Below are 26464 nucleotides of genomic sequence, written 5' to 3'. Positions count from 1 at the left end.
CTTGGCGTCCCACCAGCCCCGCCCCTGGACCGCTCACTTCCTGCTCCTGCCCCACCCCTGCAGTGCTCCACTCCTCCTCCTAGCCTGTAGCTGCAGCTACTTCTGCCCAGGACCCTGGAAAACTTGAAGCCCTGATGAAGTGTCCCAAAGCCTCAGTGCCAGAGACAGACCAGCCTCTGTTTGGTCCTGCTGCAAACTGTAGTGTCCCAACCCCAGAGCAGTCTTGTCCCAGTGTTACGGGAAAAAAAGTCCACTGTTCAGACAGCCTCACTTAAAAAGATGACTTTCTTGGGGAAGTGGAGAGCTAACCGGCCAGGGACACAGCACAGACTCGGGAGCTGAAACTGCGACCCCGAACAACCCACAAGCTAGGGTTTTTAAAGGCAACATCCACGCCTGGCCACGCACAGGTGGCCAACGGGATTGGAACACCACATAAGGGTTGCATGTTTATGTCCGTGGCTGGTGGGTTACAGTCCGACTCCTAGGAACTGTTTGAACTAACCTATCATTCTGGCTTGCATTGGCGGGCAAATTTGGGGTCCCCACACAAAGCAAGTGGATATTCTTACTCTTGGGGTTTGTATATTCTGGAAACATGATGTTATAGGCCCTGCATCCTTGAAGCTGGGGGCTGTTACAAAGACAGCTACGGGAGCTTTATTACAGAGATAGCTACAGGAGGATGCACAATGTGCACACCGAGGCATCGACTCCCTTGAAGCAGGAGGCAATCGATCACGGGGTGGAATGCACAACGTTGCACGGCAGGCACCGTTCTAATTGGGCAGGGTATGACATAGGGGGGAATTCCATGTGAAATAGGTTTTAAGGTCTCCCTTCGTGGCCTCTCTTTGTTTTTAGTAAAGGGTCAGCTTCTCGGCTTAGTTTTCCTCACACAGTCTGGGACCTTAACAGTCTAGGAGACCCTTTGCCCTACACCAGCTCTCAGTGAATTCTGTGTCAGCTCAAGCCAGCAGTCAGGGCCAGCAGTGATCTGCTGGGTGCCAGGAAGGAGATGGGGCTCCAGAGGAGCCCCATCAATAGGGAGGTAAAATATGGAGGTAGAGGCTGCCAGCAGAGGCAGGAACATTGTAATGGGTTGTGTTCCCAAAGTTCATATATGGATGCTCTCATCACCCAATACCTGGGAATGTGACCTTACATGGAAATGGGCTTTTGGCAGGAGATCAACTCCAGTTCCTGTTGTTATTGTGCCCCTAAAAGGGGGAAATCGGGTCCCAGAAATGCACCCAGGGATGATCCTCTGCAGAGACGTCACTCTGCTCTCACAGGCTCAGAAGCTGAGAGAAGACCTAGAACTCACAGTGCCTTGTACCTCCTGAGGGAATGTGGCCCAGAAGACACTTATTCCATGCTGCTAAACTTCAGAGCTATGAACACAGATCTCTAAACAACCCAGTCTGCAGTGGTGTGTCATAGCAACCCTAGAAACTTATGTATTTTTAAATCCTTTATAGTATAAATCAGTTATAGCTAATCATTATCATCTAGTTAAGTATCATTTAAGACAGGGAGGATGTTAACACTAAAATCCAGTCCTCACATATCCCCATAAAAGCATTTTACATTTTGTGGAACTTTTCAATGTGCACTGCAATGTACTAGAGGTTAATAGATCAGGGGCTGGGAAGGTGGCTCAGTGGTAGAGCGCTTGCCTTGCATGCCTGAGGCCCTGGGTTCGATTCCCCAGCACCACATAAGCAAAAAGCCGGAAGTGGCGCTGTGGCTCAAGTAGTAGAGCGCTAGGCTTGAGCTGAAGAGCTGAGGGACAGCGCCCAGGCCCAGAGTTCAGGCCCCATGACCAGACCAATATATATATATATATGTTTCAGGTCCTAGTTGTTACTGTAATACATCCATGGTATTCATTTCATTTTGTGTTTTATTTGAAGCAACTCCAAATCTGGGCTCTTACCATTTTCCCAGAATGGAGTCAGACAGAACCACTTCACCTGTGCGCTTTCTCAGCTTCAGGGTGCCGGGACTCATAGTCCATAGGACGTGGCCTCTGCATGACTTCGATGCCACAGGTCCTGAGGCCAGGAGGCCAGTGCACATACGCCTAGTATGCCCTCTGGTGGGAATCGGGACCCACTGCACCCCGAGTCCTGGTGAGAGGACAGAGTGCAAGCCTAGGGCGCCCTCTGGTGGGCATCAGATGAGGACAGTGCACAGGCCTAGAGCGCCCTCTGGTGGGCATGTGCTCACTCCACCCCGGGCCCTGACAAGGACAGTGGACAGACCTTGGGCGCCTACTGGTGGGCATCAGTGCTCACTGCACCCCGGGTCCTAATGAGGACAGTGCACAGGCCTAGAGCGCCCTCTGGTGGGCATTAGTGCTTACTGCACCCCGGGTCCTGATGAGAACAGTACACATGCCTAGGGCTCCCTCTGGTGGGCATTAGTGTTCATCGCACCCTGGGTCCTGATGAGGACAGTGCACATGCCTAGAGCGCCCTCTAGCGGGCATTAGTGTTCACAGCACCCTGGGCCCTGATGAGGACAGTGAACACTTAGAGCGCCCTCTGGTGGGCTTCACTGCTCACCGGACCCCGAGTCCCGATTAGAGGACAGTGCACATGCGCCTAGTATGCCCTCTGGTGGGACTCGGGACCCACTGCACCCCGAGTCCTGATGAGAGGACAGTGTGCAAGCCTAGGGCGCCCTCTGGTGGGCATCAGTGCTCACTGCACCCCAGGGTCCTGATGAGGACAGCGCACAGGCCCAGAGCGCCCTCTGCTGGGCATTAGTGTTCACCGCAGCCCGGGTCCCGAGGAGCACAACTTCTTGAAAAGATCCAGTGGCCTTTGCTTTCACAGCTATATATTTATAGCACAAGTCGTTAGCAGCATATGTGTTTAATTACCCCATTAAGCTGCACACTACACTCCTTTTGAAAGAAATAACTTTATTTACTTATTGTGCCTCATTCACAAGAGTTATGGTTTGGATAAGAATTTCCTACACAGGCTCCTGTGTTGAATGATTACTCTCCAGGTGTGGGACATTTTCAAGGGCTCTGGAAACTTAGGGAGATGGGGGCCTAGCTGAAATAGTTCATGGGCACTACTGGGCCTTGAACGTGGGGCTTAGGTGCAGTCCATCCCTGAGCTTTTTCACCCGAGCCGGCACATTAGCACTTGAGCAATGGCTCCACTTCCAGCTTTTGTTTCAGTTGTCAATGGAAGGTAAGTCTCAAGGCTTTTTCTGCCCTATCTGGATTTGAACTCTCAAAGCCTCCTGAGTAGCTAGAATTTCAAGCATGAGCCACAGATGCCCTGCACAAGCCTCAACTCTCAAAAGATTCTGCCCCACAACATTGCTAGACAAGGGACCAGGCCTCTGTCACAGGACCTTTGGAGACAAACCACATCCAAACCACACCAGTAACCATTCATGGTTATAACTTAAGACTTAAATTATTACAGTTTTTATGTTTTTCCTCATTGTAGAATCTCCTAGAACACTCAGCAGATCCAATGACAGGAAAAGAAATGAATTTGTCAGTCTCTGAAGGTTTAGAGTATATCCATTAACCTCTAATCTTCATGTAAACCAGAAGATATGCAGTTTCCTGCCTATAAAGAGAAATTTATCAGCATAGCAAAATTAAACATTTACAATGAAAGGCTATATGTATTTTTGGGTGGGTTGTGGGACTTGAACTCTGGGCCTGGGCACTGTCCCAGCTCAAAGCGAGGGCTCTACCACTTGAGCCATAAAGCCACTTCTAGTTTTCTGTAGCCAGTTACTTGGAGATAAGAGTCACAAACATTTTCCTGCCCAGGCTGGCTTTGAACCGCAATCCTCAGATCTCAGCCTCCTCAGTAGCTAGGATGACAGGAGTGAGCTACCAGTGCCTAGTTGAGGGGATATATTATTGATTCACAATAGGACCAAATTTCCAGGATAATGAAGCAAACCTTCATCTACCTAACCTGTCCGTCTCATCAAAGGGAAAGAAAATAGTGACTTGGGAAACTAACCTGCAAGTTCTTATTAGCTAACATACAAATCATGGACAGCATGGTGCTAACGGCTCATGCCTGTGATCCTAGCTACTCAGGAGGCTGAGATCTGAGGGTCATGGTTCAAAGGCAGCCTGGACAGAAAAGTCTGTGAGACTCTTATCTCCAATAAACTACTCAGAAAAAGCTGGAAGTAGCACTGTGGTTCGAGTGGTACAGCATTAATCTTGAATACAAAGAGGCTCAGGGATAGCACCCAGGCCCTGAGTTCAAACCCAGGACTAAAAGGAAGAAAGAAAGAAAGAAAGAAAGAAAGAAAGAAAGAAAGAAAGAAAGAAAGAAAGAAAGAAAGAAAGAAAGAAAGAAAGAAAGAAAGAAAGAAAGAAAGAAAGAAAGAATGGAAGGAAGGAAGGAAGGAAGGAAGGAAGGAAGGAAGGAAGGAAGGAAGGAAGGAAGGAAGGAAGGAAAAGAAGGAAGGAAGGAAGGAAGAAAGCAAGCAAGGAAGGAAGCAAGGAAGGAAGGAGGAAAGGACCAGGGACAGACATGTTATGGGACTATAAGCCAACTCCAACCCTGTTTTTTGTAAATAAACTTAATTGGAACATGGCCACTTACATTCATTCATTCACGTGCTGTCTGTGGCACCCTGCATGTTGCAAGGGCAAAGCTGAGTAACAGCTACAGAAGCTATGCTCCAAAACCCTAAGTACTTTCTCTCTAACTTGTACAGAGAAAGTTTGCTAACCCCTATTCTAAATCACAGGGGAATGAATAACCAAAAATTGGCTAAGAACAGGCACCTAAGAGAAATTTTGAGAATAAATAAAAGGAAAACATAAAAAGTAGGTAAAAGGAAGATATCAAACATAAACTCCACCTAATCCATTAATTATGAAATCAAACCTCTGATGTAGCTGAATATCACCTGGTACAAACACCATCACCCCCAATACCACCTCCAGTACCTACACTGTCACCCCCATACCACCTCCACTACCTACACTGTCACCTCAATACCACCTCCACTACCTACACTGTCACCTCAATACCACCTCCACTACCTACACTGTCACCCCCATACCACATCCACTACCTACACTGTCACCCCCATACCACCTCCAGTACCTACACTGTCACCCCCAATACCACCTCCAGTACCTACACTGTCAGTTCCATTTCCACCTCCAGTACATATAAAAATCTCTGCCTTAACTTTATCCAGCTTTTCTCTCTAGGTTAATTACTACGTCAGTATCATGTCCTGATGCTTACTGAGAAAGAGAAGAGTGGTCCTGGCCCCTGCTCTTCTGGGCACCACTGGCTCACACTTGTAACCCTTGTTATTCAGGAGGCTTAGATCAGAGAATTCAGGTTCAAAGCCAGCAGAGCAGAAAAGTCTTTGATACTCTTATCTCAAATTAACCACACAAAAGCAGGCCGTGGAGTTGTGGTTCATGTGGTAGAGCACTAGCCTTGAGTGCAAAAGCTCAATGCCTAGGCCTAGACTTCAAACCCAAGAACCAGCACCAAAAAAAAAAAAAAAAAAAAAAAAAAAGAGCACATGGTCTGGTGTGAGGGGAAAAGTCGCAAAATCAAAAAACATTTTGAAGTGAAATAAAGGAGGCCTGCTCAAAAAGCAACGAAAGCAAATAAGATAGCCCTGCCTTTGGAGCTCCAGCGGTGCAATCGGTTAGCGCGGTACTGATAAGATAGCCCCGCCAATCCGCTGGGGCCCATCAGTAAAGGCTTTGCCCAGTAGGAAAGACCGTGATTATCAAAACACCACTAGGCACTTGCTCAGAAGATAAATTAGGACAGGGTCATAGAGACCAGAAAATACAGGTACACAGTTACAGAAGATGATGGACATGGTATTGGGACTTATGCCAGTGCTTTACTTAAGTCTAAATTCTGAGGGAAGTGTGGTGCCAGGGATGACTGCTGAAAGATGAGGCTGAATGGTAGTCAGTGGGGACTCTCGGATAAAGGCAATAGTTCATCCGTGCAGATTTCATAAAGCTCCAAGAACCCAGTGGACTCCATTCCCCCAAGTGCTTCTCTTACCAGCGGTAGTGATGATTTCCATAGGTACACTGGACGTCTTCCCAGGACACCTGGAAGAACATCACAGACATCAGCAGCTGGTTGGCAGCTGCTATTACGTGTGGACAGAACAGGGGACACTGTAATGTGCCCTGTTAGACTCCTGCAGAGAATGGAGAAGCCCGCCCTGGCGACCACACAGCATCAGAGCATCTGGTGACACAACGCCGTGCATCCTGAGACCCTCTGTGATGTCCCCACTCACCTTGAAATGCTTACACCTATCCCAAAGTTTTACACCTTGCATCTTTAACGTCTCGCTCCACAGACGTTTCCTACAAAGCATAAACCTTCAAGGTACGGGGCTAAGAGCACCAGAAACCTAACACTGACACAAACAGATGCTTAGAAAGCAATAAACCATGGCTGGGAAGGTGGCTCAGTGGTAGAGTGCTCGCCTAGCATGCATGAAGCCCTGGGTTCCATTCCTCAGTACCACATACACAGAAAAAGCCGGAAGTGGCGCTGTGGCCCATGTGGTAGGTAGAGCACTCTCCTTGAACACAAAGAGGCTGGGGAACAGCACCCAGACCCTGAGTCTAAGCCCCAAGACAAGCAAGAAAATAAATAAATAAAGCAATAAACCTAGAGAATGGCTTTGAACCACAAAACTCCCCAGCTCCTACACACAAACTACAAGACCATAATGCGTCTTCAACTCTGAGCTGAGAATTCAGAGAAGGAGGAAAGTTTAGATGATGGTTCTCACCCAACAAACATTGGAGTCATTGAAGCAGAGCCATCTTCCATCCGCTGGATTCCGAATGTAGGCACAGTAATGACCGAAGTCTGCCATGCCTACGTGGGCTATCACAGCGAAGAGTTCATACTGTGCTTCACGCTGGAAGAGGACAAGGCTGTAAGCGACCCATCCCTCCTTTCCCAGCCCTGGTCTTTAATGAGGAAGCATATTTGCCAGGCACTTGTTTACTGCCTGCTCTAGGCCCGGCACTGACACTTCCAAGGAGCTCGAAGAAAAGACCTTGACCTGCAGAATCTCACAGCTAGTTGAAGAGAAGCATCACAAACCAGAACTGTGATGCCTGTGTTATATCAGACGCACGACCAGTAAGTGGGGGATGATCAATATTTGCCAAGTGGGAACTCTGAGGAGGTCTCTGTTAACCGTGCAGAAGGGTTTTTTAACATTGGCACACAAGTTATCGGAAGGGAATTTGGTTTGGTTTGGTTTGGGGGGAAAGGGTTTGTGAACTTTTTGTTTCACCTTGGTTTCTTCTTTGTTTTTGTTGGTTTGTTTTGGAAGTTGCGGTTTGAACCCAGGGCCTCCTGCGTGCCAGGCAGGAGCCTTACCATTGAATCACGCCCCTAGCTCTGTTTTGTGCTGTTTTGTCCTTCCCCAGGCAAACGTCTGGAACATGATTTCCCCCGCTTCAGGCTTCCTATGATTAATGGGCTGATAGACACATGCCACCATCTGAACAGAAGACATAGTCTGAAAGTCTTCAGTTTGAGGTTAATGAAACTGTGAGAAATATGAGGTGACATTCAAAAAGGTGAGGAGAAGAAATGGAACTAGAATATCCACAAAACGGTGATAGAAAAGAACCCGAAAACGGACAGTGAAATGGCAGGACAAAAACCTTACAAAGACAGTAGGACACGAAGAGGAATGTTACAGACGCAAAGTCTCTACTACATGTGTCCATGAAGTGTTCCACTCCCACAAAATCTTAGACAACTGTTTAAAAGAAAAGGGAACATTAGTAGTGAGAGTTTGGGCTGACTTTTTTGTTAGTCAAGAGTATTTCTTTCTTTCAAAAAAAAAACCTTAGCAGCAGAAACCCAACAGTGGTTATTAGGGGTTGTAATGAAAGATGCTGATCAAAGCCCACAAACTTCCAGTTAGACGGGAAAATGGGTTTCAGAACCATGTCATACAGTATCGTCATTATAATGTGTTCCACACCGGAAAATGCTTTTAAAGAATTTTTACATACGCTCACCACAAAGACACAGGTGAAGTGATAAGTATGTTGTCTAGCTTGAGCTAATCTTTCCAAAATTTGAGGATGGGTGCGGTTGCACACCTATAATCCAGGTTCTCCAGAGGGGGGGATCAGAAAGGCTGTGGACAAAGTCAGCCTGGCCAGAAAGCTAGTGAGACTCCGATCCCAACAGACAAGCCAGACACAAGTGCACAGCCGGAAGCCTGTCCCTGGGAGAGGCAGAGGTAGAAGAGCAGTCCAAGGTCAGGCCTGGACAAAAACAAACCACTGCCTGATAACAGAACTCAAGCAAAAAGGCCCAGCGGCTTGGCTCAGATGGTGAATGGCGATGTGCTTGCTACAGGCCCAGCGTGACACATTAGTCAGTGCCAAGACTACAAGACACCATTCCTCCGGCATGCGTACATCACAGCACCACACTGAAATCCCTACACACAAATACTTTCCATGTGTCAACATTGGAAATAAGGCAGGTTTGTTCTGAGTCTTTAAAGAAACTAACACTAGGAACAGCAAAGGCTTGTGGTGACATTGTTATAATGATGAACCCAGCACGGACCCCGGGGGACCACATGGTCATTAAAATCAATAATGCTTAGAAAAAAACAAAAACAGCCTTTCTTTTATTTGTGAGGCAGGGTCTTAACTGTGTAGCTCACACTGGCCTTAAACCAATGCCCCTCTGGTCTACGTCTCCCGGCCGCAAAGACGATAGGCACGTGCCAACATACTGGCTGAAAAATAAATAAATAAATTGAATTTAAAATGTTTTTAAGCCCTCTGCCTTGAATATGCCTTTGCCTCTGTGACTCGCAGCAACCTGAGGCCAGCCTGTCCTCGGTGCGGGCCCCGCCTAGCCCGCAGAGGGCACACTTCCTCAGACAGAGCATTGCTCAGAGGCTGAGCTCACCACGCCTGGCTCCCCACCCGGGGGTGCTGCGCACCCAGCACAGGGCTGCTCCGAGCCCTCACACTGTGGATGTGAGCTGAAGACCAAATCGCTAACCCGGGCCCGGGGAGCCTGAATCAGGGGATTCACCAGTCGGTGCCATCTAGCAGTCGAGGGGTAAGAGCGCTGAACCTGGAGGACGCCGCGTCTGGTAGGATCGATCCAGAACACCTCACCTGCTCTGCGTCCTCAGTGAAGTCTTGATGCTCAGCCAGAAGAACCTGACTGAGATCCAAGCGCTGAGGGAAGTGCAGCAAGTGGCAGACTTTCTCCGTCTGTGAGTTCCGAATGGAGAATCGCATCAGGTGAAGGGTCAGGGTTTGGGGCAGATGCGTCATCCTCAAGACCTGCAAAAGCAAAACTCACTGTGAGACGGGGCCCCGAGGCGCTTGCGGGAAGATCCTGAGACACGCCGGGCCTGGTGGCTCGTTCTCCTCCCCAGGGGGAGGGGTGCGGGGGACACACTGGGGAGCTGAAGGCTTCCATGGCAGAATCCATTCCTCTCCCCGGAGACTCAGGGGACGCTTGGCCGGCACAGCACTATGGACCTCAGACAAAAGCCGTGAGCTGCTCAGGGCTCCGCAGAGGTGCCTGGCCCTCAGAAACTAGGAGTCTGCTGTAGGGAGCGTCTCTAAAACCAAAGAGGAAACCCCACCGCCCCCACCCAGCCCCATGCCGTCACCTGCCACTCCTGGTGGAAGACTGTGGTCAAGAAGCGACATCCACAGCCCCGTCTATGAGAAGCCCGAGCGTCTGAACTAGCCTCACCCACATCCCACCCCATGCGCCATCAGGAAGGGCCCGGAAGTGTCTGGAAAGCCGTGGCCCAGCAACAGCCCGCCCCGGAGACGCATCTGAACCTGAGGGTGGGCACCTGGCTTCCACGCGTCTTCGTCCCGCAGGCCTCGCAGAACCACTTGCTCTTGCTGGCTAACTCCCTGGGGTGGAAAAAACAGCGCAGGGCCTCCTCCTGCCGGCGGAGGCCGCAGGGAAAGGCCGCGTCAGCAGACCCTTTCCATGGGCACGCGGCCACCCCACAGGTGAGGGCTGAGCTCCACTGCAGGTTCCCCCACTGTTCCCCAAGCACCCCACTACCAGCACTACATCTGTCAGGATCTTCCACCCACTGGAGGAGAAAACACAAGGAGCCCTGGTTAATACGAGGGTGAGAAAATGAGAAACAGGATAGAACTGCTGCTGCTCAAAGAAATTGGCCACCTAGAGCCATGCAAGTGAAACAGAGTTGTTAGTGTCCGCAGGTGGAAGGACACAGGGAACTGGCATGGCAGGGGGAACTGGCATGGTGGGGGGAACTGGCATGGCGGGGCAACCCTTTCTCACCCAGTCTCTCACCAGTGTTTGCAGAGGCTTTGCGTCCACGTCATAGAGAGGGAGGGAGAGGGTCAGCATACTGCTGTTCCTACTGCTCTCTCTGGTACAGAGGAGGCAAACCAGGGACTCCTTCACCCGGATCGTGTACAGGGCCTGCAGCCTCTCTACCTGCAAGAAGGCGCCAAGGACCGGTGAGGCTACGGCCAGAGTTGGACCTGTTGGACTGACGAGCCCTGACGCTCCCGGCAGGTACCGGGAAGGACACCAGGAACCGTGGCAAGCGGTCTCCACGGATCCCTTACTACAAATGCACAATGGTGAGCGACCTCTACAGGTCCTGGGATTCCAGCTTCAGCTCTTACCAAGTCCACATCATCTATTTGATCCTTAAGAAGGTTCCAGAACGTGAGGTAGAGCTGAGCAGCATCGTGCTGGACAAACACTGGTTAAAAAAAAGTAACAGCAAATCAGTGCGGTCGCTGGAGAAGTCCCATGTCCTCACGACCCCTAGCTACGTGAACACTCACCACCTTGCCTTTGACTCTCCCAACTCCCAAAAGAGGTCAGGAGGTACCACATGTCAGGCGCTCAGGAAGGGAGAAGCATTCTTGGTGGTGGATTTGACAGCGCCTCTTAAACTTAAGCCTCGGGAAGGGAACAAGGCTGTGCTCTACGCACTCTGAAGGGTATGGCACACCGGCAGCCTCAGTGGAGGGGCAAAGGCTTGCCACAGAAAAGCCAGAGCAGGAGCTGAACTCCCTGAGCGGCGCAGAGAAGTGGGCACATGCTGCCGGGCCGGCCGGGGGCTGCCGGGCATGCCCCTCCTGGCCCCACTGGATTCCGTAGAACAGACCAGCTCCAGGGACTCTCCAGAGCACAGGAGCGGCGCCTCCTCGCTCCATCCGCTGCTCTGTTCCCAGCTTGCACCTGGCCAAGCCAGAACTCTGAAGGGAGGCGCAGACCACCAGACGGAGCGCCAGACGGCATTCCTTCTCAGCAATGATAGAAAAACGACTCTTTTTTTGCTTTACTTTTTTTTTTTTTTATTTATTTTTGGGTCCGGTTGTGGGGCCTGAACTCAGGGCCTGGGTGCTGTCCCTCAGCTCTTCAGCTCAAGGCTAGCGCTCTACCACTTGAGCCACAGCGCCACTTCCGGATTTTTTTCTTTTTGCTTATGTGGTGCTGAGGATCAAACCCAGGGCCTCAGGCATGCAAGGCAAGCGCTCTACCACTGAGCCACCTTCCCAGCCCCGTTTTGCTTTACTTTTTTTATATACTGGTCCTGGGGTTTGAACTCAGGGCTGGGCGCTGTCCCTGAGCTTTTTTTCCTCAAGGCTTGTGCTCTACCACTTGAGCTACGGTTGAACTTTCAGCTTCTTTTGTTTTTGGTTAATTGGAGATAACAGTCTGGTGGGCTTTCTTACCCAGGCTGGTTTCCAACTGTGATCCTCACATCTCGGCCTTCACAGTACCTAGCGTGAGCCACAGGTCCCTAGTTTTTGTGTTGTTTTTTTTTAATGTGCTACCAGTTATCGCTTTTGTAAATTGCCATTTCTTTCTCTGTAGTTCTTCTTTTCACTCTCCCCGTCTTAGACTTACAGAGCATTGTACTCTAGGTTTATTCTACCTTCTTCCTTCCCTTCTTTTTTCATCCCTAGCTTTTCTGTCACCTTGCAATTTTTTTTTTGGGGGGGGGGTCCGGTCGTGGGGCCTGAACTCCGGGCCTGGGCACTGTCCCTCAGCTCTTCAGCTCAAGGCTAGCGCTCTACCACTTGAGCCACAGCGCCACTTCTGGCTTTTTTCTTTTTGCTTCTGTGATGCTGAGGAATCGAACCCAGGGCCTCAGGCATGCAAGGCAAGCGCTGTACCACTGAGCCTCCATATCCATACCATATCCATAACCCCAACCCATCCCACAGAGTTCTTCTTCACACATTCCCTAACCCTAAACCTTTCCTGAATCCTTACTCTAACATTTCCTTAAGTGCATCCACAACATCACCCTTTGTCTACCATATTCCCTACACCCTTTCCTGACCTTAACCCTGACCTATTCCCATAATCCAAATGCTAGCACCCTAACCTCACCAGATGGATAACCTTAACCTATAATCCTAACACTGACAATGACCCTGACTCTGACCCTAACCCACAACCCTAACCCATACCCTAGCACATGCTCCAACATGTACCCTATCAGTTATCCTAACACATACCTTTACTCTAAAACCCTAAACTGTACCACATACCCTAATAAGTACCCTAACAAATATAGTAAACAGTGTCACATTCTATCAAGTACCCTAACAAGTACTGTAACCATACAGGCACATTTACGTACACCCTATATCATCTACCTCAAATTCACCTTACCGCATACCCAAACACGTGCCCTTAATTAACCCAAACCATAACCCTAATATACACTATAGCGTATACCTTAACCCTAACACATACCCTAACTCTAACACGAACCCTGACATATACCATAAACTTCATTCTAACTCAAACACATGCCATAACATACACTCTAAACGCTAAAATGTGTGGTAACAACGACTTACATGCACTCTAATACATTCAGGTACTTTAAAGGTAAACTAGCATGTACCCCAAACATACCCAATACATACCTTAACCCTAAGCCAAACCCTAACAAATGCTCTAACATGTACCCTACTGGTTAACACAGACCCTAACCATTATCATGTACTGTAAAGCTTACATATACCCTAACAAGTACCCTAAACTTATCCCAACATACTTCCTAACACGTTGCCTAACCCAAACCATAACTGTAACCTTAACACATACCCAAACACATACTGTAACACACACTCTAAACATTTACATGTATCCTAACAAGTACTCTAACATGTACTTCAAGTCATACATGTACCCTAGCATGTGCACAAAACATACCCTGTTTGCTAACATGTACTCTAAACACTAACTCATACCCTAACATGACCCTAACACTTATTCAAAACCATGCAAATACCCTTAAATACACTCAAACTTGTACCTTAAAGTAACCCAATGTACACCCTAATATGTGCCCTGACTTTAACATGTCTTTGAACCCTAACAGATTTCCCAATAGTACTCTAACACATTAAACATACTCTAGACACGCATATAATAACAAATACCCTAACACATATTCTATAAAGCGTACAGGTAACCTTACATGTACCCTGAATGTACCCTAACATACTCTAACTCTGACCTTTACATATACCCCAAGTACCTTGACACATATTTAAAACATTAATGTACCCTAACATGTGACTCAACCATATCCTAACATGTACCTTCACCCTAACGAATCCCCTGTGAAGTATGCTAACTCTAATACATACCCTAATATGTGCCCTAACTAACACACACTCTAGCATGAACCGTAACCCTAACAAATCCCCTATCAAGTACCCTAACTCTAACACATACCCTAACATGGACTCAAACACATACCCAATATGTGCCATTACTTTCACATGTATGTTAAACCTAACAGATTCCCAATATACTGTAATACAATAAACATGCTCTGGACACGAACCCATATGGTAACAAGTACCCATTCACATACTCTCTAAATTGTACCTGTACCCTGAATGTACCCTAACAAACTACAACTTCACATTTACCCTAAACGTAGCACATACCCTAATAAATACTCTAAATTCTAATACATTGTCCAAACCATCCAGGTAACTGTCTTATGTGTATCCCAAATGTGTAACCTGTCACATGCATGTACCCTAACCTATACCCCATCACACACCCTAATATGTACCCTGACTGACATCCATACACCACTCACTTCTCCTTTGCCACACCCCTCCTGTGCTCTGCCTCCCCACAAGCCCCGCCTCTGGACTCATTGTTGCCCCACCCCTATCATTCTCTGCCCCTACACAAGCCCCGCCCCTGGACCCCTCACTTCCATGCTCTGCTCCTCCCACAAGACTAGAGGGTGCAGTCTGCACTGATTCCCACCAGAGGGCGCTCTGGGTGTGTGCACGGTCCTTCTCAGGACCAGGGGCTGCAGTGGATAAAGTAGAGTGAAGTGTTGAGCTTTAACGCTTTCTTAATTGATGGCTGCTTTTAAGAATGATTCCCACCAGAGGGCGCTCTGGGTGTGTGCACTGTTCTTCTCAGGACCAGAGAGTGCCATGAACACTGATACCCACAAGAGGGCGCTCTGGGTATGTACACTGTCCTTCTCAGGACCAGAGGGGGCAGTGAGCACTGATTCTGACCAGAGGGCGCTCTAGGTGTGCACACTGTGCTCCTCTTGTCCTGGCCAGGTATGCAGTGTTCACTAATTCCCACCTGATGGTGCTCTAGGTGTGTGTACTGTCCTCCTCAGGACCCCAGATCCTCCCACAAGCCCACCCCTGCACTGCTCACTTCTTGCTCTGCTCCGCCCACAAAACCAGAGGATGCAGTGAGCACTGATTCCCACAAGAGGGTGCTCTAGGCTTGCACACTGTCCTCCTCTCCTCAGCACCTAGGGTGCGGTGATAGCTGATTCCCACCGGAGGGCGCGCTAGACAGGTGAGCACCTTGCTCCTCTTCTCAAGACCAGGGGTGCAATGAGGGCCGTTACTCACCAGAGGGTGCCCTAGTCATGCTCACCGTCCTCCTTTCCTCAAGACCAAGGGGTGCAGTGACCACTGATTGCCACCAGATGGTGGTCTAGCTGTGTACATGATCCTCCTCCTCTCAGATCCAGGGGATGCAGTGACCAATGTTTCCCACCAGATGGTGCTCTAGGCCTGCACATGATCTTCCTCATCTCAGGACCAGAGAGGTGCAGTGACCACTGCTTCCCACCAGATGGTGCTCCAGGTATGCACACTGTCCTCAAGACCCTTGGCGTCCCACCAGCCCGGCCCCTGGACCGCTCACTTCCTGCTCCTGCCCCACCCCTGCAGTGCTCCACTCCTCCTCCTAGCCTGTAGCTGCAGCTACTTCTGCCCAGGACCCTGGAAAACTTGAAGCCCTGATGAAGTGTCCCAAAGCCTCAGTGCCAGAGACAGACCAGCCTCTGTTTGGTCCTGCTGCAAACTGTAGTGTCCCAACCCCAGAGCAGTCTTGTCCCAGTGTTACGGGGGAAAAAGTCCACTGTTCAGACAGCCTCACTTAAAAAGATGACTTTCTTGGGGAAGTGGAGAGCTAACCGGCCAGGGACGCAGCACAGACTCGGGAGCTGAAACTGCGACCCCGAACAACCCACAAGCTAGGGTTTTTAAAGGCAACATCCACGCCTGGCCACGCACAGGTGGCCAACGGGATTGTAACAGCACATAAGGGTTGCATGTTTATGTCCGTGGCTGGTGGGTTACAGTCCGACTCCTAGGAACTGTTTGAACTAACCTATCATTCTGGCTTGCATTGGCGGGCAAATTTGGGGTCCCCACACAAAGCAAGTGGATATTCTTACTCTTGGGGTTTGTATATTCTGGAAACATGATGTTATAGGCCCTGCATCCTTGAAGCTGGGGGCTGTTACAAAGACAGCTACGGGAGCTTTATTACAGAGATAGCTACAGGAGGATGCACAATGTGCACACCGAGGCATCGACTCCCTTGAAGCAGGAGGCAATCGATCACGGGGTGGAATGCACAACGTTGCACGGCAGGCACCGTTCTAATTGGGCAGGGTATGACATAGGGGGAATTCCATGTGAAATACGTTTTAAGGTCTCCCTTCGTGGCCTCTCTTTGTTTTTAATAAAGGGTCAGCTTCTCGGCTTAGTTTTCCTCACACAGTCTGGGACCTTAACAGTCTAGGAGACCCTTTGCCCTACACCAGCTCTCAGTGAATTCTCAGTGTCAGCTCAAGCCAGCAGTCAGGGCCAGCAGTGATCTGCTGGGTGCCAGGAAGGAGATGGGGCTCCAGAGGAGCCCCATCAATAGGGAGGTAAAATATGGAGGTAGAGGCTGCCCAGCAGAGGCAGGTACATTGTAATGGGTTGTGTTCCCAAAGTTCATGTATACATGCTCTCATCACCCAATACCTGGGAATGTGACCTTATATGGAAGTAGGCTTTAGCAGGAGATCAACTCCAGTTCCTGTTGTTATTGTGTCCCTAAAAGGGGGAAATCGGGTCCCAGAAATGCACCCAGGGATGATCCTCTGCAGAGACGTCACTCTGCTCTCACAGGCTCAGAAGCTGAGAGAAGACCTAGAACTCACAGTGCCTTGTACCTCCTGAGGGAATGTGGCCCAGAAGACACATATTCCATGCTGCTAAACTTCACAGCTATGAACACAGATCTCTAAACAACCCAGTCTGCAGTGGTGTGTCAGAACAACCCTAGACCCTTATGTATGTTTAAATCCTTTATAGTATAAATCAGTTATAGCTAATCATTATCATCTAGTTAAGTATCATTTAAGACAGGGAGGATGTTAACACTAAAAACCAGTCCTCACATATCCCCATAAAAGCATTTTACATTTTGTGGAACTTTTCAATGTGCACTGCAATGTACTAGAGCTTAATAGATCAGGGGCTGGGAAGGAGGCTCAGTGGTAGAACGCTTGCCTTGCATGCCTGAGGCCCTGGGTTCGATTCCCCAGCACCACATAAGCAAAAAGCAAAAAGCCGGAAGTGGCGCTGTGGCTCAAGTGGTAGAGCACTAGCCTTGAGCCGAAGAGCTGAGGGATGGCGCCCAGGCCCAGAGTTCAGGCCCCACGAGGGGACCAATATATATATATATTTCTGGTCCTAGTTGTTACTGTAATACATCCATGGTATCCATTTCATTTTGTGTTTTATTTGAAGCAACTCTAAATCCGACTCTGATCATTTTCCCAGAATGGAGTCAGACAGAACCACTTCACCTGTGCGCTTTCTCAGCTTCAGGGTGCCGGGACTCATAGTCCATAGGACGTGGCCTCTGCATGTCTTCTATGCCACAGGTCCTGAGGCCAGGAGGCCAGTGCACATACGCCTAGTATGCCCTCTGGTGGGAATCGGGACCCACTGCACCCCGAGTCCTGATGAGAGGACAGTGTGCAAGCCTAGGGCGCCCTCTGGTGGGCATCAGTGCTCACCGCACCCCGGGTCCTGATGAGGACAGCGCACAGGCCCAGAGCGCCCTCTGCTGGGCATTAGTGTTCACCGCAGCCCGGGTCCCGAGGAGCGCAACTTCTTGAAAAGATCCAGTGGCCTTTGCTTTCACAGCTATATATTTATAGCACAATTCGTTAGCAGCATATGTGTTTAATTACCCCATTAAGCTGCACACTACACTCCTTTTGAAAGAAATAACTTTATTTACTTATTGTGCCTCATTCACAAGAGTTATGGTTTGGATAAGAATTTCCTACACAGGCTCCTGTGTTGAATGCTTACTCTCCAGGTGTGGTACATTTTCAAGGGCTCTGGAAACTTAGGGAGACGGGGGCCTAGCTGAAATAGTTCATGGGCACTACTGGGCCTTGAACGCGGGGCTTAGGTGCAGTCCATCCTTGAGCTTTTTCACTCGAGCCGGCACATTAGCACTTGAGCAATGGCTATACTTCCAGCTTTTGTTTCAGTTGTCAATGGAAGGTAAGTCTCAAGGCTTTTTCTGCCCTATCTGGATTTGAACTCTCAAAGCCTCCTGAGTAGCTAGAATTTCAAGCATAAGCCACAGATGCCCTGCACAAGCCTCAGCTCTCAAAAGATTCTGCCCCACAACATTGCTAGACAAGGGACCAGGTCTCTGTCACAGGACCTTTGGAGACAAACCACATCCAAACCACACCAGTAACCATTCATGGTTATAACTTAAGACTTAAATTATTACAGTTTTTATGTTTTTCCTCATTGTAGAATCTCCTAGAAGACTCAGCAGATCCAATGACAGGAAAAGAAATGAATTTGTCAGTCTCTGAAGGTTTAGAGTATATCCATTAACCTCTAATCTTCATGTAAACCAGAAGATATGCAGTTTCCTGCCTATAAAGAGAAATTTATCAGCATAGCAAAATGAAACATTTACAATGAAAGGCTGTATGTATTTTTGGGTGGGTTGTGGGACTTGAATTCTGGGCCTGGGCACTGTCCCAGCTCAAGGCGAGGGCTCTACCACTTGAGCCATAAAGCCACTTCTAGTTTTCTGTAGCCAGTTACTTAGAGATAAGAGTCACAAACATTTTCCTGCCCAGGCTGGCTTTGATCCGCAATCCTCAGATCTCAGCCTCCTCAGTAGCTAGGATGACAGGAGTGAGCTACCAGTGCCTAGTTGAGGGGATATATTATTGATTCACAATAGGACCAAATTTCCAGGATAATGAAGCAAACCTTCATCTACCTAACCTGTCCGTCTCATCAAAGGGAAAGAAAATAGTGACTTGGGAAACTAACCTGTAAGTTCTTATTAGCTAACATACAAATCATGGACAGCATGGTGCTAACGGCTCATGCCTGTGATCCTAGCTACTCAGGAGGCTGAGATCTGAGGGTCATGGTTCAAAGGCAGCCTGGACAGAAAAGTCTGTGAGACTCTTATCTCCAATAAAATACTCAGAAAAAGCTGGAAGTAGCACTGTGGTTCGAGTGGTACAGCATTAATCTTGAATACAAAGAGGCTCAGGGATAGCACCCAGGCCCTGAGTTCATACCCAGGACTAGAAGAAAGAAAGGAAGAAAGGAAGGAAGGAAGGAAGCAAGGAAGGAAGGAAAACAAGGAAGGAAGGAAGGAAGGAAGGAAGGAAGGAAGGAAGGAAGGAAGGAAGGAAGGAAGGAGGAAAGGACCAGGGACAGACATATTATGGGACTATAAGCCAACTCCAACCCTGTTTTTTGTAAATAAACTTAATTGGAACATGGCCACTTACATTCATTCATTCACGTGCTGTCTGTGGCACCCTGCATGTTGCAAGGGCAAAGCTGAGTAACAGCTACAATAGCTATGCTCCAAAACCCTAAGTACTTTCTCTCTAAGTTCTACAGAGAAAGTTTGCTAACCCCTATTCTAAATCACAGGGGAATGAATAACCAAAAATTGGCTAAGAACAGGCACCTAAGAGAAATGTTGAGAATAAATAAAAGGAAAATATGAAAAGTAGGTAAAAGGAAGATATCAAACATAAGCTCCACCTAATCCATTAATTATGAAATCAAACCTCTGATGTAGCTGAATATCACCTGGTATAAGCACCATCACCCCCAATACCACCTCCACTACCTACACTGTCACCCCCATACCACCTCCAGTACCTACACTGTCACCTCAATACCACCACCACTACCTACACTGTCACCCCAATACCACCTCCACTACCTACACTGTCACCCCCATACCACCTCCAGTACCTACACTGTCACCCCCAATACCACCTCCAGTACCTACACCGTCAGTTCCATTTCCACCTCCAGTACATATAAAAATATCTGCCTTAACTTTACCCAGCTTTTCTCTCTAGGTTAATGACTACGTCAGTATCATGTCCTGATGCCTACTGAGAAAGAGAAGAGTGGTCCTGGCCCCTGCTCTTCTGGGCACCACTGGCTCACACTTGTAACCCTTGTTATTCAGGAGGCTTAGATCAGAGAATTCAGGTTCAAAGCCAGCAGAGCAGAAAAGTCTTTGATACTCTTATCTCAAATTAACCACACAAAAGCAGGCCGTGGAGTTGTGGTTCATGTGGTAGAGCACTAGCCTTGAGTGAAAAAGCTCAATGCCTAGGCCTAGACTTCAAACCCAAGAAACAGCAACAAAAATAAAAAAAATAAAAAAAAAAGCACATGGTCTGGTGTGAGGGGAAAAGTCGCAAAATCAAAAAACATTTTGAAGTGTAATAAAGGAGGCCTGCTCAAAAAGCAACGAAAGCAAATAAGATAGCCCTGCCTTTGGAGCTCCAGCGGTGCAATCGGTTAGCGCGGTACTGATAAGATAGCCCCGCCAATCCGCTGGGGCCCATCAGTAAAGGCTTTGCGCAGTAGGAAAGACAGTGATTATCAAAACACCACTAGGCACTTGCTCAGAAGATAAATTAGGACAGGGTCATAGAGACCAGAAAATACAGGTACACAGTTACAGAAGATGATGGACATGGTATTGGGACTTATGCCAGTGCTTTACTTAAGTCTAAATTCTGAGGGAAGTGTGGTGCCAGGGATGACTGCTGAAAGATGAGGCTGAATGGTAGTCAGTGGGGACTCTCGGATAAAGGCAATAGTTCATCCGTGCAGATTTCATAAAGCTCCAAGAACCCAGTGGACCCCATTCCCCCAAGTACTTCTCTTACCAGCGGTAGTGATGATTTCCATAGGTACACTGGACATCTTCCCAGGACACCTGGAAGAACATCACAGACATCAGCAGCTGGTTGGCAGCTGCTATTACGTGTTGACAGAACAGGGGACACTGTAATGTGCCCTGTTAGACTCCTGCAGAGAATGGAGAAGCCCACCCTGGCGACCACACAGCATCAGAGCATCTGGTGACACAACGCCGTGCATCCTGAGACCCTCTGTGATGTCCCCACTCACCTTGAAATGCTTACACCTATCCCAGAGTTTTACACCTTGCATCTTTAACGTCTCGCTCCACAGACGTTTCCTACAAAGCATAAACCTTCAAGGTACGGAGCTAAGAGCACCAGAAACCTAACACTGACACAAACAGATGCTTAGAAAGCAATAAACCATGGCTGGGAAGGTGGCTCAGTGGTAGAGTGCTCGCCTAGCATGCATGAAGCCCTGGGTTCCATTCCTCAGTACCACATACAGAAGAAACCGGAAGTGGCGCTGTGGCCGAAGTGGTAGGTAGAGCACTCTCCTTGAACACAAAGAGGCTGGGGAACAGCACCCAGACCCTGAGTCTAAGCCCCAAGACAAGCAAGAAAATAAATAAATAAAGCAATAAACCTAGAGAATGGCTTTGAACCACAAAACTCCCCAGCTCCTACACACAAACTACAAGACCATAATGCGTCTTCAACTCTGAGCTGAGAATTTATTGAAGGTGGCTAATTCAGAGAAGGAGGAAAGTTTAGATGATGGTTCTCACCCAACAAACATTGGAGTCATTGAAGCAGAGCCATCTTCCATCCGCTGGATTCCGAATGTAGGCACAGTAATGACCGAAGTCTGCCATCCCTACGTGGGCTATCACAGCGAAGAGTTCATACTGTGCTTCACGCTGGAAGAGGACAAGGCTGTAAGCGAACCATCCCTCCTTTCCCAGCCCTGGTATGGTCTTTAATGAGGAAGCATATTTGCCAGGCACTTGTTTACTGCCTGCTCTAGGCCCGGCACTGACACTTCCAAGGAGCTCGAAGAAAAGACCTTGACCTGCAGAATCTCACAGCTAGTTGAAGAGAAGCATCACAAACCAGAACTGTGATGCCTGTGTTATATCAGACGCACGACAAGTAAGTGGGGGATGTTCAATTTTTGCCAAGTGGGAACTCTGAGGAGGTCTCTGTTAACCATGCAGAAGGGTTTTTTAACATTGGCAGACAAGTTATCGGAAGGGAATTTGTTTTGGTTTGGTCTGGTTTGGGGGGGAAGGGGTTGTGAACTTTTTGTTTCACCTTGGTTTATTCTTTGTTTTTGTTGGTTTGTTTTGGAAGTTGCGGTTTGAACCCAGGGCCTCCTGCGTGCCAGGCAGGAGCCTTACCATTGAATCACGCCCCTAGCTCTGTTTTGTGCTGTTTTGTCCTTCCCCAGGCAAACGTCTGGAACATGATTTCCCCCGCTTCAGGCTTCCTATGATTAATGGGCTGATAGACACATGCCACCATCTGAACAGAAGACAGTCTGAAAGTCTTCAGTTTGAGGTTAATGAAACTGTGAGAAATATGAGGTGACATTCAAAAAGGTGAGGAGAAGAAATGGAACTAGAATATCCACAAAACGCTGACAGAAAAGAACCCGAAAACGGACAGTGAAATGGCAGGACAGAAACCTTACAAAGACAGTAGGACACGAAGAGGAATGTTACAGACGCAAAGTCTCTACTACATGTGTCCATGAAGTCTTCCTTCCATTCCCTCAATATCTTAGAAAACTGTTTAAAAGAAAAGGGAACATTAGTAGTGAGAGTTTGGGCTGACTTTTTTGTTAGTCAAGAGTATTTCTTTCTTTCAAAAAAAAAACCATAGCAGCAGAAACCCGACAGTGGTTATTAGGGGTTGTAATGAAAGATGCTGATCAAAGCACACAAACTTCCAGTTAGACGGGAGGAATGGGTTTCAGAACAATGTCATACAGTATCGATGTGTTCCACACCGGAAAATGCTTTTCAAGAATTTTTACATACGCTCACCACAAAGACACAGGTGAAGTGATAAGTATGTTGTCTAGCTTGAGCTAATCTTTCCAAAATTTGAGGATGGGTGCGGTTGCACACCTATAATCCAGGTTCTCCAGAGGGGGAGATCAGAAAGGCTGTGGACAAAGTCAGCCTGGCCAGAAAGCTAGTGAGACTCCAATCTCAACAGACAAGCCAGACACAAGTGCACACCCGGAAGCCTGTCCCTGGGAGAGGCAGAGGTAGAAGAGCAGTCCAAGGTCAGGCCTGGACAAAAACAAACCACTGCCTGATAACAGAACTCAAGCCAAAAGGCCCAGCGGCTTGGCTCAGATGGTGAATGGCGATGTGCTTGCTACAGGCCCAGCGTGACACATTAGTCAGTGCCAAGACCACAAGACACCATTCCTCCGGCATGCGTACGTCACAGCACCACACTGAAATCCCTACACACAAATACTTTCCATGTGTCAACATTGGAAAGAAGGCAGGTTTGTTCTGAGTCTTTAAAGAAACTAACACTAGGAACAGCAAAGGCTTGTGGTGACATTGTTATAATGATAACCCCAGCATGGACCCCGGGGGACCACATGGTCATTAAAATCAATAATGCTTAGAAAAAAACAAAAACAGCCTTTCTTTTATTTGTGAGGCAGGGTCTTAACTGTGTAGCTCACACTGGCCTTGAACCAATGCCCCTCTGGTCTACGTCTCCCGGCCGCAAAGAAGATAGGCACGTGCCAACATACTGGCTGAAAAATAAATAAATAAATTGAATTTAAAATGTTTTTAAGCCCTCTGCCTTGAATATGCCTTTGCTTCTGTGACTCGCAGCAACCTGAGGCCAGCCTGTCCTCGGTGCGGGCCCTGCCTAGCCCGCAGAGGGCACACTTCCTCAGACAGAGCAGTGCTCAGAGGCTGAGCTCACCACGCCTGGCTCCCCTCCCGGGGGCGCTGCGCACCCAGCACCGGGCTGCTCCGAGCCCTCACACTGTGGAGGTGAGCTGAAGACCAAATCGCTAACCCGGGCCTGGGGAGCCTGAACCAGGGGATTCACCAGTCGGTGCCATCTAGCAGTCGAGGGGTAAGAGCGCTGAACCTGGAGGACGCCGCGTCTGGTAGGATCGATCCAGAACACCTCACCTGCTCTGCGTCCTCAGTGAAGTCTTGATGCTCAGCCAGAAGAACCTGACTGAGATCCAAGCGCTGAGGGAAGTGCAGCAAGTGGCAGACTTTCTCCGTCTGTGAGTTCCGAATGGAGAATCGCATCAGGTGAAGGGTCAGGGTTTGGGGCAGATGCGTCATCCTCAAGACCTGCAAAAGCAAAACTCACTGTGAGACGGGGCCCCGAGGCGCTTGCGGGAAGATCCTGAGACACGCCGGGCCTGGTGGCTCGTTCTCCTCCCCAGGGGGAGGGGTGCGGGGGACACACTGGGGAGCTGAAGGCTTCCATGGCAGAATCCATTCCTCTCCCCGGAGACTCAGGGGATGCTTGGCCAGCACAGCACTATGGACCTCAGACAAAAGCCGTGAGCTGCTCAGGGCTCCGCAGAGGTGCCTGGCCCTCAGAAACTAGGAGTCTGCTGTAGGGAGCGTCTCTAAAACCAAAGAGGAAACCCCACCGCCCCCACCCAGCCCCATGCCGTCACCTGCCACTCCTGGTGGAAGACTGTGGTCAAGAAGCGACATCCACAGCCCCGTCTATGAGAAGCCCGAGCGTCTGAACTAGCCTCACCCACATCCCACCCCATCCGCCATCAGGAAGGGCCCGGAAGTGTCTGGAAAGCCGTGGCCCAGCAACAGCCCGCCCCGGAGACGCATCTGAACCTGAGGGTGGGCACCTGGCTTCCACGCGTCTTCGTCCCGCAGGCCTCGCAGAACCACTTGCTCTTGCTGGCTAACTCCCTGGGGTGGAAAAAACAGCACAGGGCCTCCTCCTGCCGGCGGAGGCCGCAGGGAAAGGCCGCGTCAGCAGACCCTTTCCATGGGCACGCGGCCACCCCACAGGTGAGGGCTGAGCTCCACTGCAGGTTCCCCCACAGTCCCCCAAGCACCCCACTACCAACGCTACATCTGTCAGGATCTTCCACCCACTGGAGGAGAAAACACAAGGAGCCCTGGTTAATACGAGGGTGAGAAAATGAGAAACAGGATAGAACTTCTGCTGCTGCTCAAAGAGCAGCATGCAAGTGAAACAGAGTTGTTAGTGTCCGCGGGTGGAAGGACACGGGGAACTGGCATGGCGGGGGGAACTGGCATGGCGGGGCGACCCTTTCTCACCCAGTCTCTCACCAGTGTTTGCAGAGGCTTTGCGTCCACGTCATAGAGAGGGAGGGAGAGGGTCAGCATACTGCTGTTCCTACTGCTCTCTCTGGTAGAGAGGAGGCAAACCAGGGACTCCTTCACCCGGATCGTGTACAGGGCCTGCAGCCTCTCTACCTGCAAGAAGGCGCCAAGGACTGGTGAGGCTATGGCCACAGTTGGACCTGTTGGACTGACGAGCCCTGACGCTCCCGGCAGGTACCGGGAAGGACACCAGGAACCGTGGCAAGCGGTCTCCACGGATCCCTTACTACAAATGCACAATGGTGAGCGACCTCTACAGGTCCTGGGATTCCAGCTTCAGCTCTTACCAAGTCCACATCATCTATTTGATCCTTAAGAAGGTTCCAGAACGTGAGGTAGAGCTGAGCAGCATCGTGCTGGACAAACACTGGTTTAAAATAATGTAACAGCACATCAGTGCGGTCGCTGGAGAAGTCCCATGTCCTCACGACCCCTAGCTACGTGAACACTCACCACCTTGCCTTTGACTCTCCCAACTCCCAAAAGAGGTCAGGAGGTACCACATGTCAGGCGCTCAGGAAGGGAGAAGCATTCTTGGTGCTGGATTTGATAGCGCCTCTTAAACTTAAGCCTCGGGAAGGGAACAAGGCTGTGCTCTACGCACTCTGAAGGGTATGGTACACCGGCAGCCTCAGTGGAGGGGGAAAGGCTTGCCACAGAAAAGCCAGAGCAGGAGCTGAACTCCCTGAGCGGCGTAGAGAGGTGGGCACAAGCTGACTGGCCGGCCGGGGGCTGCCGGGCATGCCCCGCCTGGCCCCGTAGAACAGACCAGCTCCAGGAACTCTCCAGAGCACAGGAGCAGCGCCTCCTCGCTCCATCTGCTGCTCTGTTCCCAGCTTGCACCTGGCCAAGCCAGAACTCTGAAGGGAGGCGCAGACCACCAGACGGAATGCCAGGCGGCATTCCTTCTCAGCAAAGATCGAAAAATGACTCTTTTTTTTTGCTTTACTTTTTTTTTTTTTTTTTTTGGGTCCGGTTGTGGGGCCTGAACTCCGGGCCTGGGCGCTGTCCCTCAGCTCTTCAGCTCAAGGCTAGCGCTCTACCACTTGAGCCACAGCGTCATTTCCGGCTTTTTTTCTTTTTGCTTATGTAGTGCTGAGGATCAAACCCAGGGCCTCAGGCATGCAAGGCATGCGCTCTACCACTGAGTCACCTTCCCAGCCCAGCTACTCACCAATCTTATGTCTCACTCTAAACCATCTACTAACCCCAATCCCTACATAACTGCACAACCCACACTTTCTGCAATCCCAACCCTAACAAGTTCCCTAATCCTCACCTGTTCTATAATCAACCTTGAAGACTACTCCATATCCATACCATATCCATAACCCCAACCCATCCCACAGAGTTCTTCCTCACACATTCCCTAACCCTAAACCTTTGCTGGACCCTTACTCTAAAATTTCCTCAAGTGCATCCCCAACCTCACCCTTTGTCTCCCATATTTTCCCTACACCCTTTCCTGACCTTAAGCCTGACCTATTCCCATAATCCAAATGCTAGCCCTA

At 49.3% G+C, this 26464-nt stretch overlaps 2 protein-coding genes across 2 annotated transcripts; both read right to left on the bottom strand.

The window, feature by feature from the left end:
- Positions 1-3496: 3496 nt before the first annotated feature.
- Positions 3497-12721, bottom strand: LOC122101687 (ubl carboxyl-terminal hydrolase 18-like). Its single transcript, XM_042672162.1, has 9 exons — positions 12717-12721; positions 11128-11270; positions 10706-10785; positions 10365-10511; positions 9886-9981; positions 9188-9358; positions 6805-6936; positions 6057-6106; positions 3497-3602 (listed from the first exon to the last, which is right to left on the bottom strand). The coding sequence occupies exons 1-9, from the start codon at positions 12719-12721 to the stop codon at positions 3557-3559; spliced, it is 870 nt and encodes a 289-aa protein (XP_042528096.1). The 3' UTR covers positions 3497-3556.
- Positions 12722-18073: 5352 nt separating this feature from the next.
- LOC122101686 (ubl carboxyl-terminal hydrolase 18-like) lies at positions 18074-24956 on the bottom strand. The gene is made up of 6 exons (XM_042672161.1): positions 24900-24956; positions 24449-24700; positions 23751-23921; positions 21363-21494; positions 20599-20648; positions 18074-18304 (listed from the first exon to the last, which is right to left on the bottom strand). The coding sequence occupies exons 1-6, from the start codon at positions 24954-24956 to the stop codon at positions 18259-18261; spliced, it is 708 nt and encodes a 235-aa protein (XP_042528095.1). The 3' UTR covers positions 18074-18258.
- Positions 24957-26464: the final 1508 nt, after the last annotated feature.

Source organism: Dipodomys spectabilis, unplaced genomic scaffold (assembly GCF_019054845.1).
Source record: "Dipodomys spectabilis isolate Male_0828 unplaced genomic scaffold, ASM1905484v1 ptg000671l, whole genome shotgun sequence".
Taxonomy (NCBI): domain Eukaryota; kingdom Metazoa; phylum Chordata; class Mammalia; order Rodentia; family Heteromyidae; genus Dipodomys; species Dipodomys spectabilis.
Note: the sequence above shows the minus strand (reverse complement) of the source record. Positions and strands in the feature narration are given on the sequence as shown.

What these genes read in the sequence shown, in the direction of transcription:
- LOC122101687 (XM_042672162.1), bottom strand. An exon ending in AAATAGATGATGTGGACTTG is followed by an intron (nt 10,512 to 10,705) that starts GTAAGAGCTGAA and finishes GCCTTCTTGCAG; the next exon opens with GTAGAGAGGCTGCAGGCCCT. An exon ending in TCACTGAGGACGCAGAGCAG is followed by an intron (nt 6,937 to 9,187) that starts GTGAGGTGTTCT and finishes GTCCTCTTCCAG; the next exon opens with CGTGAAGCACAGTATGAACT.
- LOC122101686 (XM_042672161.1), bottom strand. Translation starts at nt 24,956, where the DNA reads ATGCTGACCCTCTCCCTCCCTCTCTATGACGTGGACGCAAAGCCTCTG. An exon ending in TCACTGAGGACGCAGAGCAG is followed by an intron (nt 21,495 to 23,750) that starts GTGAGGTGTTCT and finishes GTCCTCTTCCAG; the next exon opens with CGTGAAGCACAGTATGAACT. An exon ending in GGAAATCATCACTACCGCTG is followed by an intron (nt 18,305 to 20,598) that starts GTAAGAGAAGTA and finishes TTCTCTTTATAG; the next exon opens with GCAGGAAACTGCATATCTTC.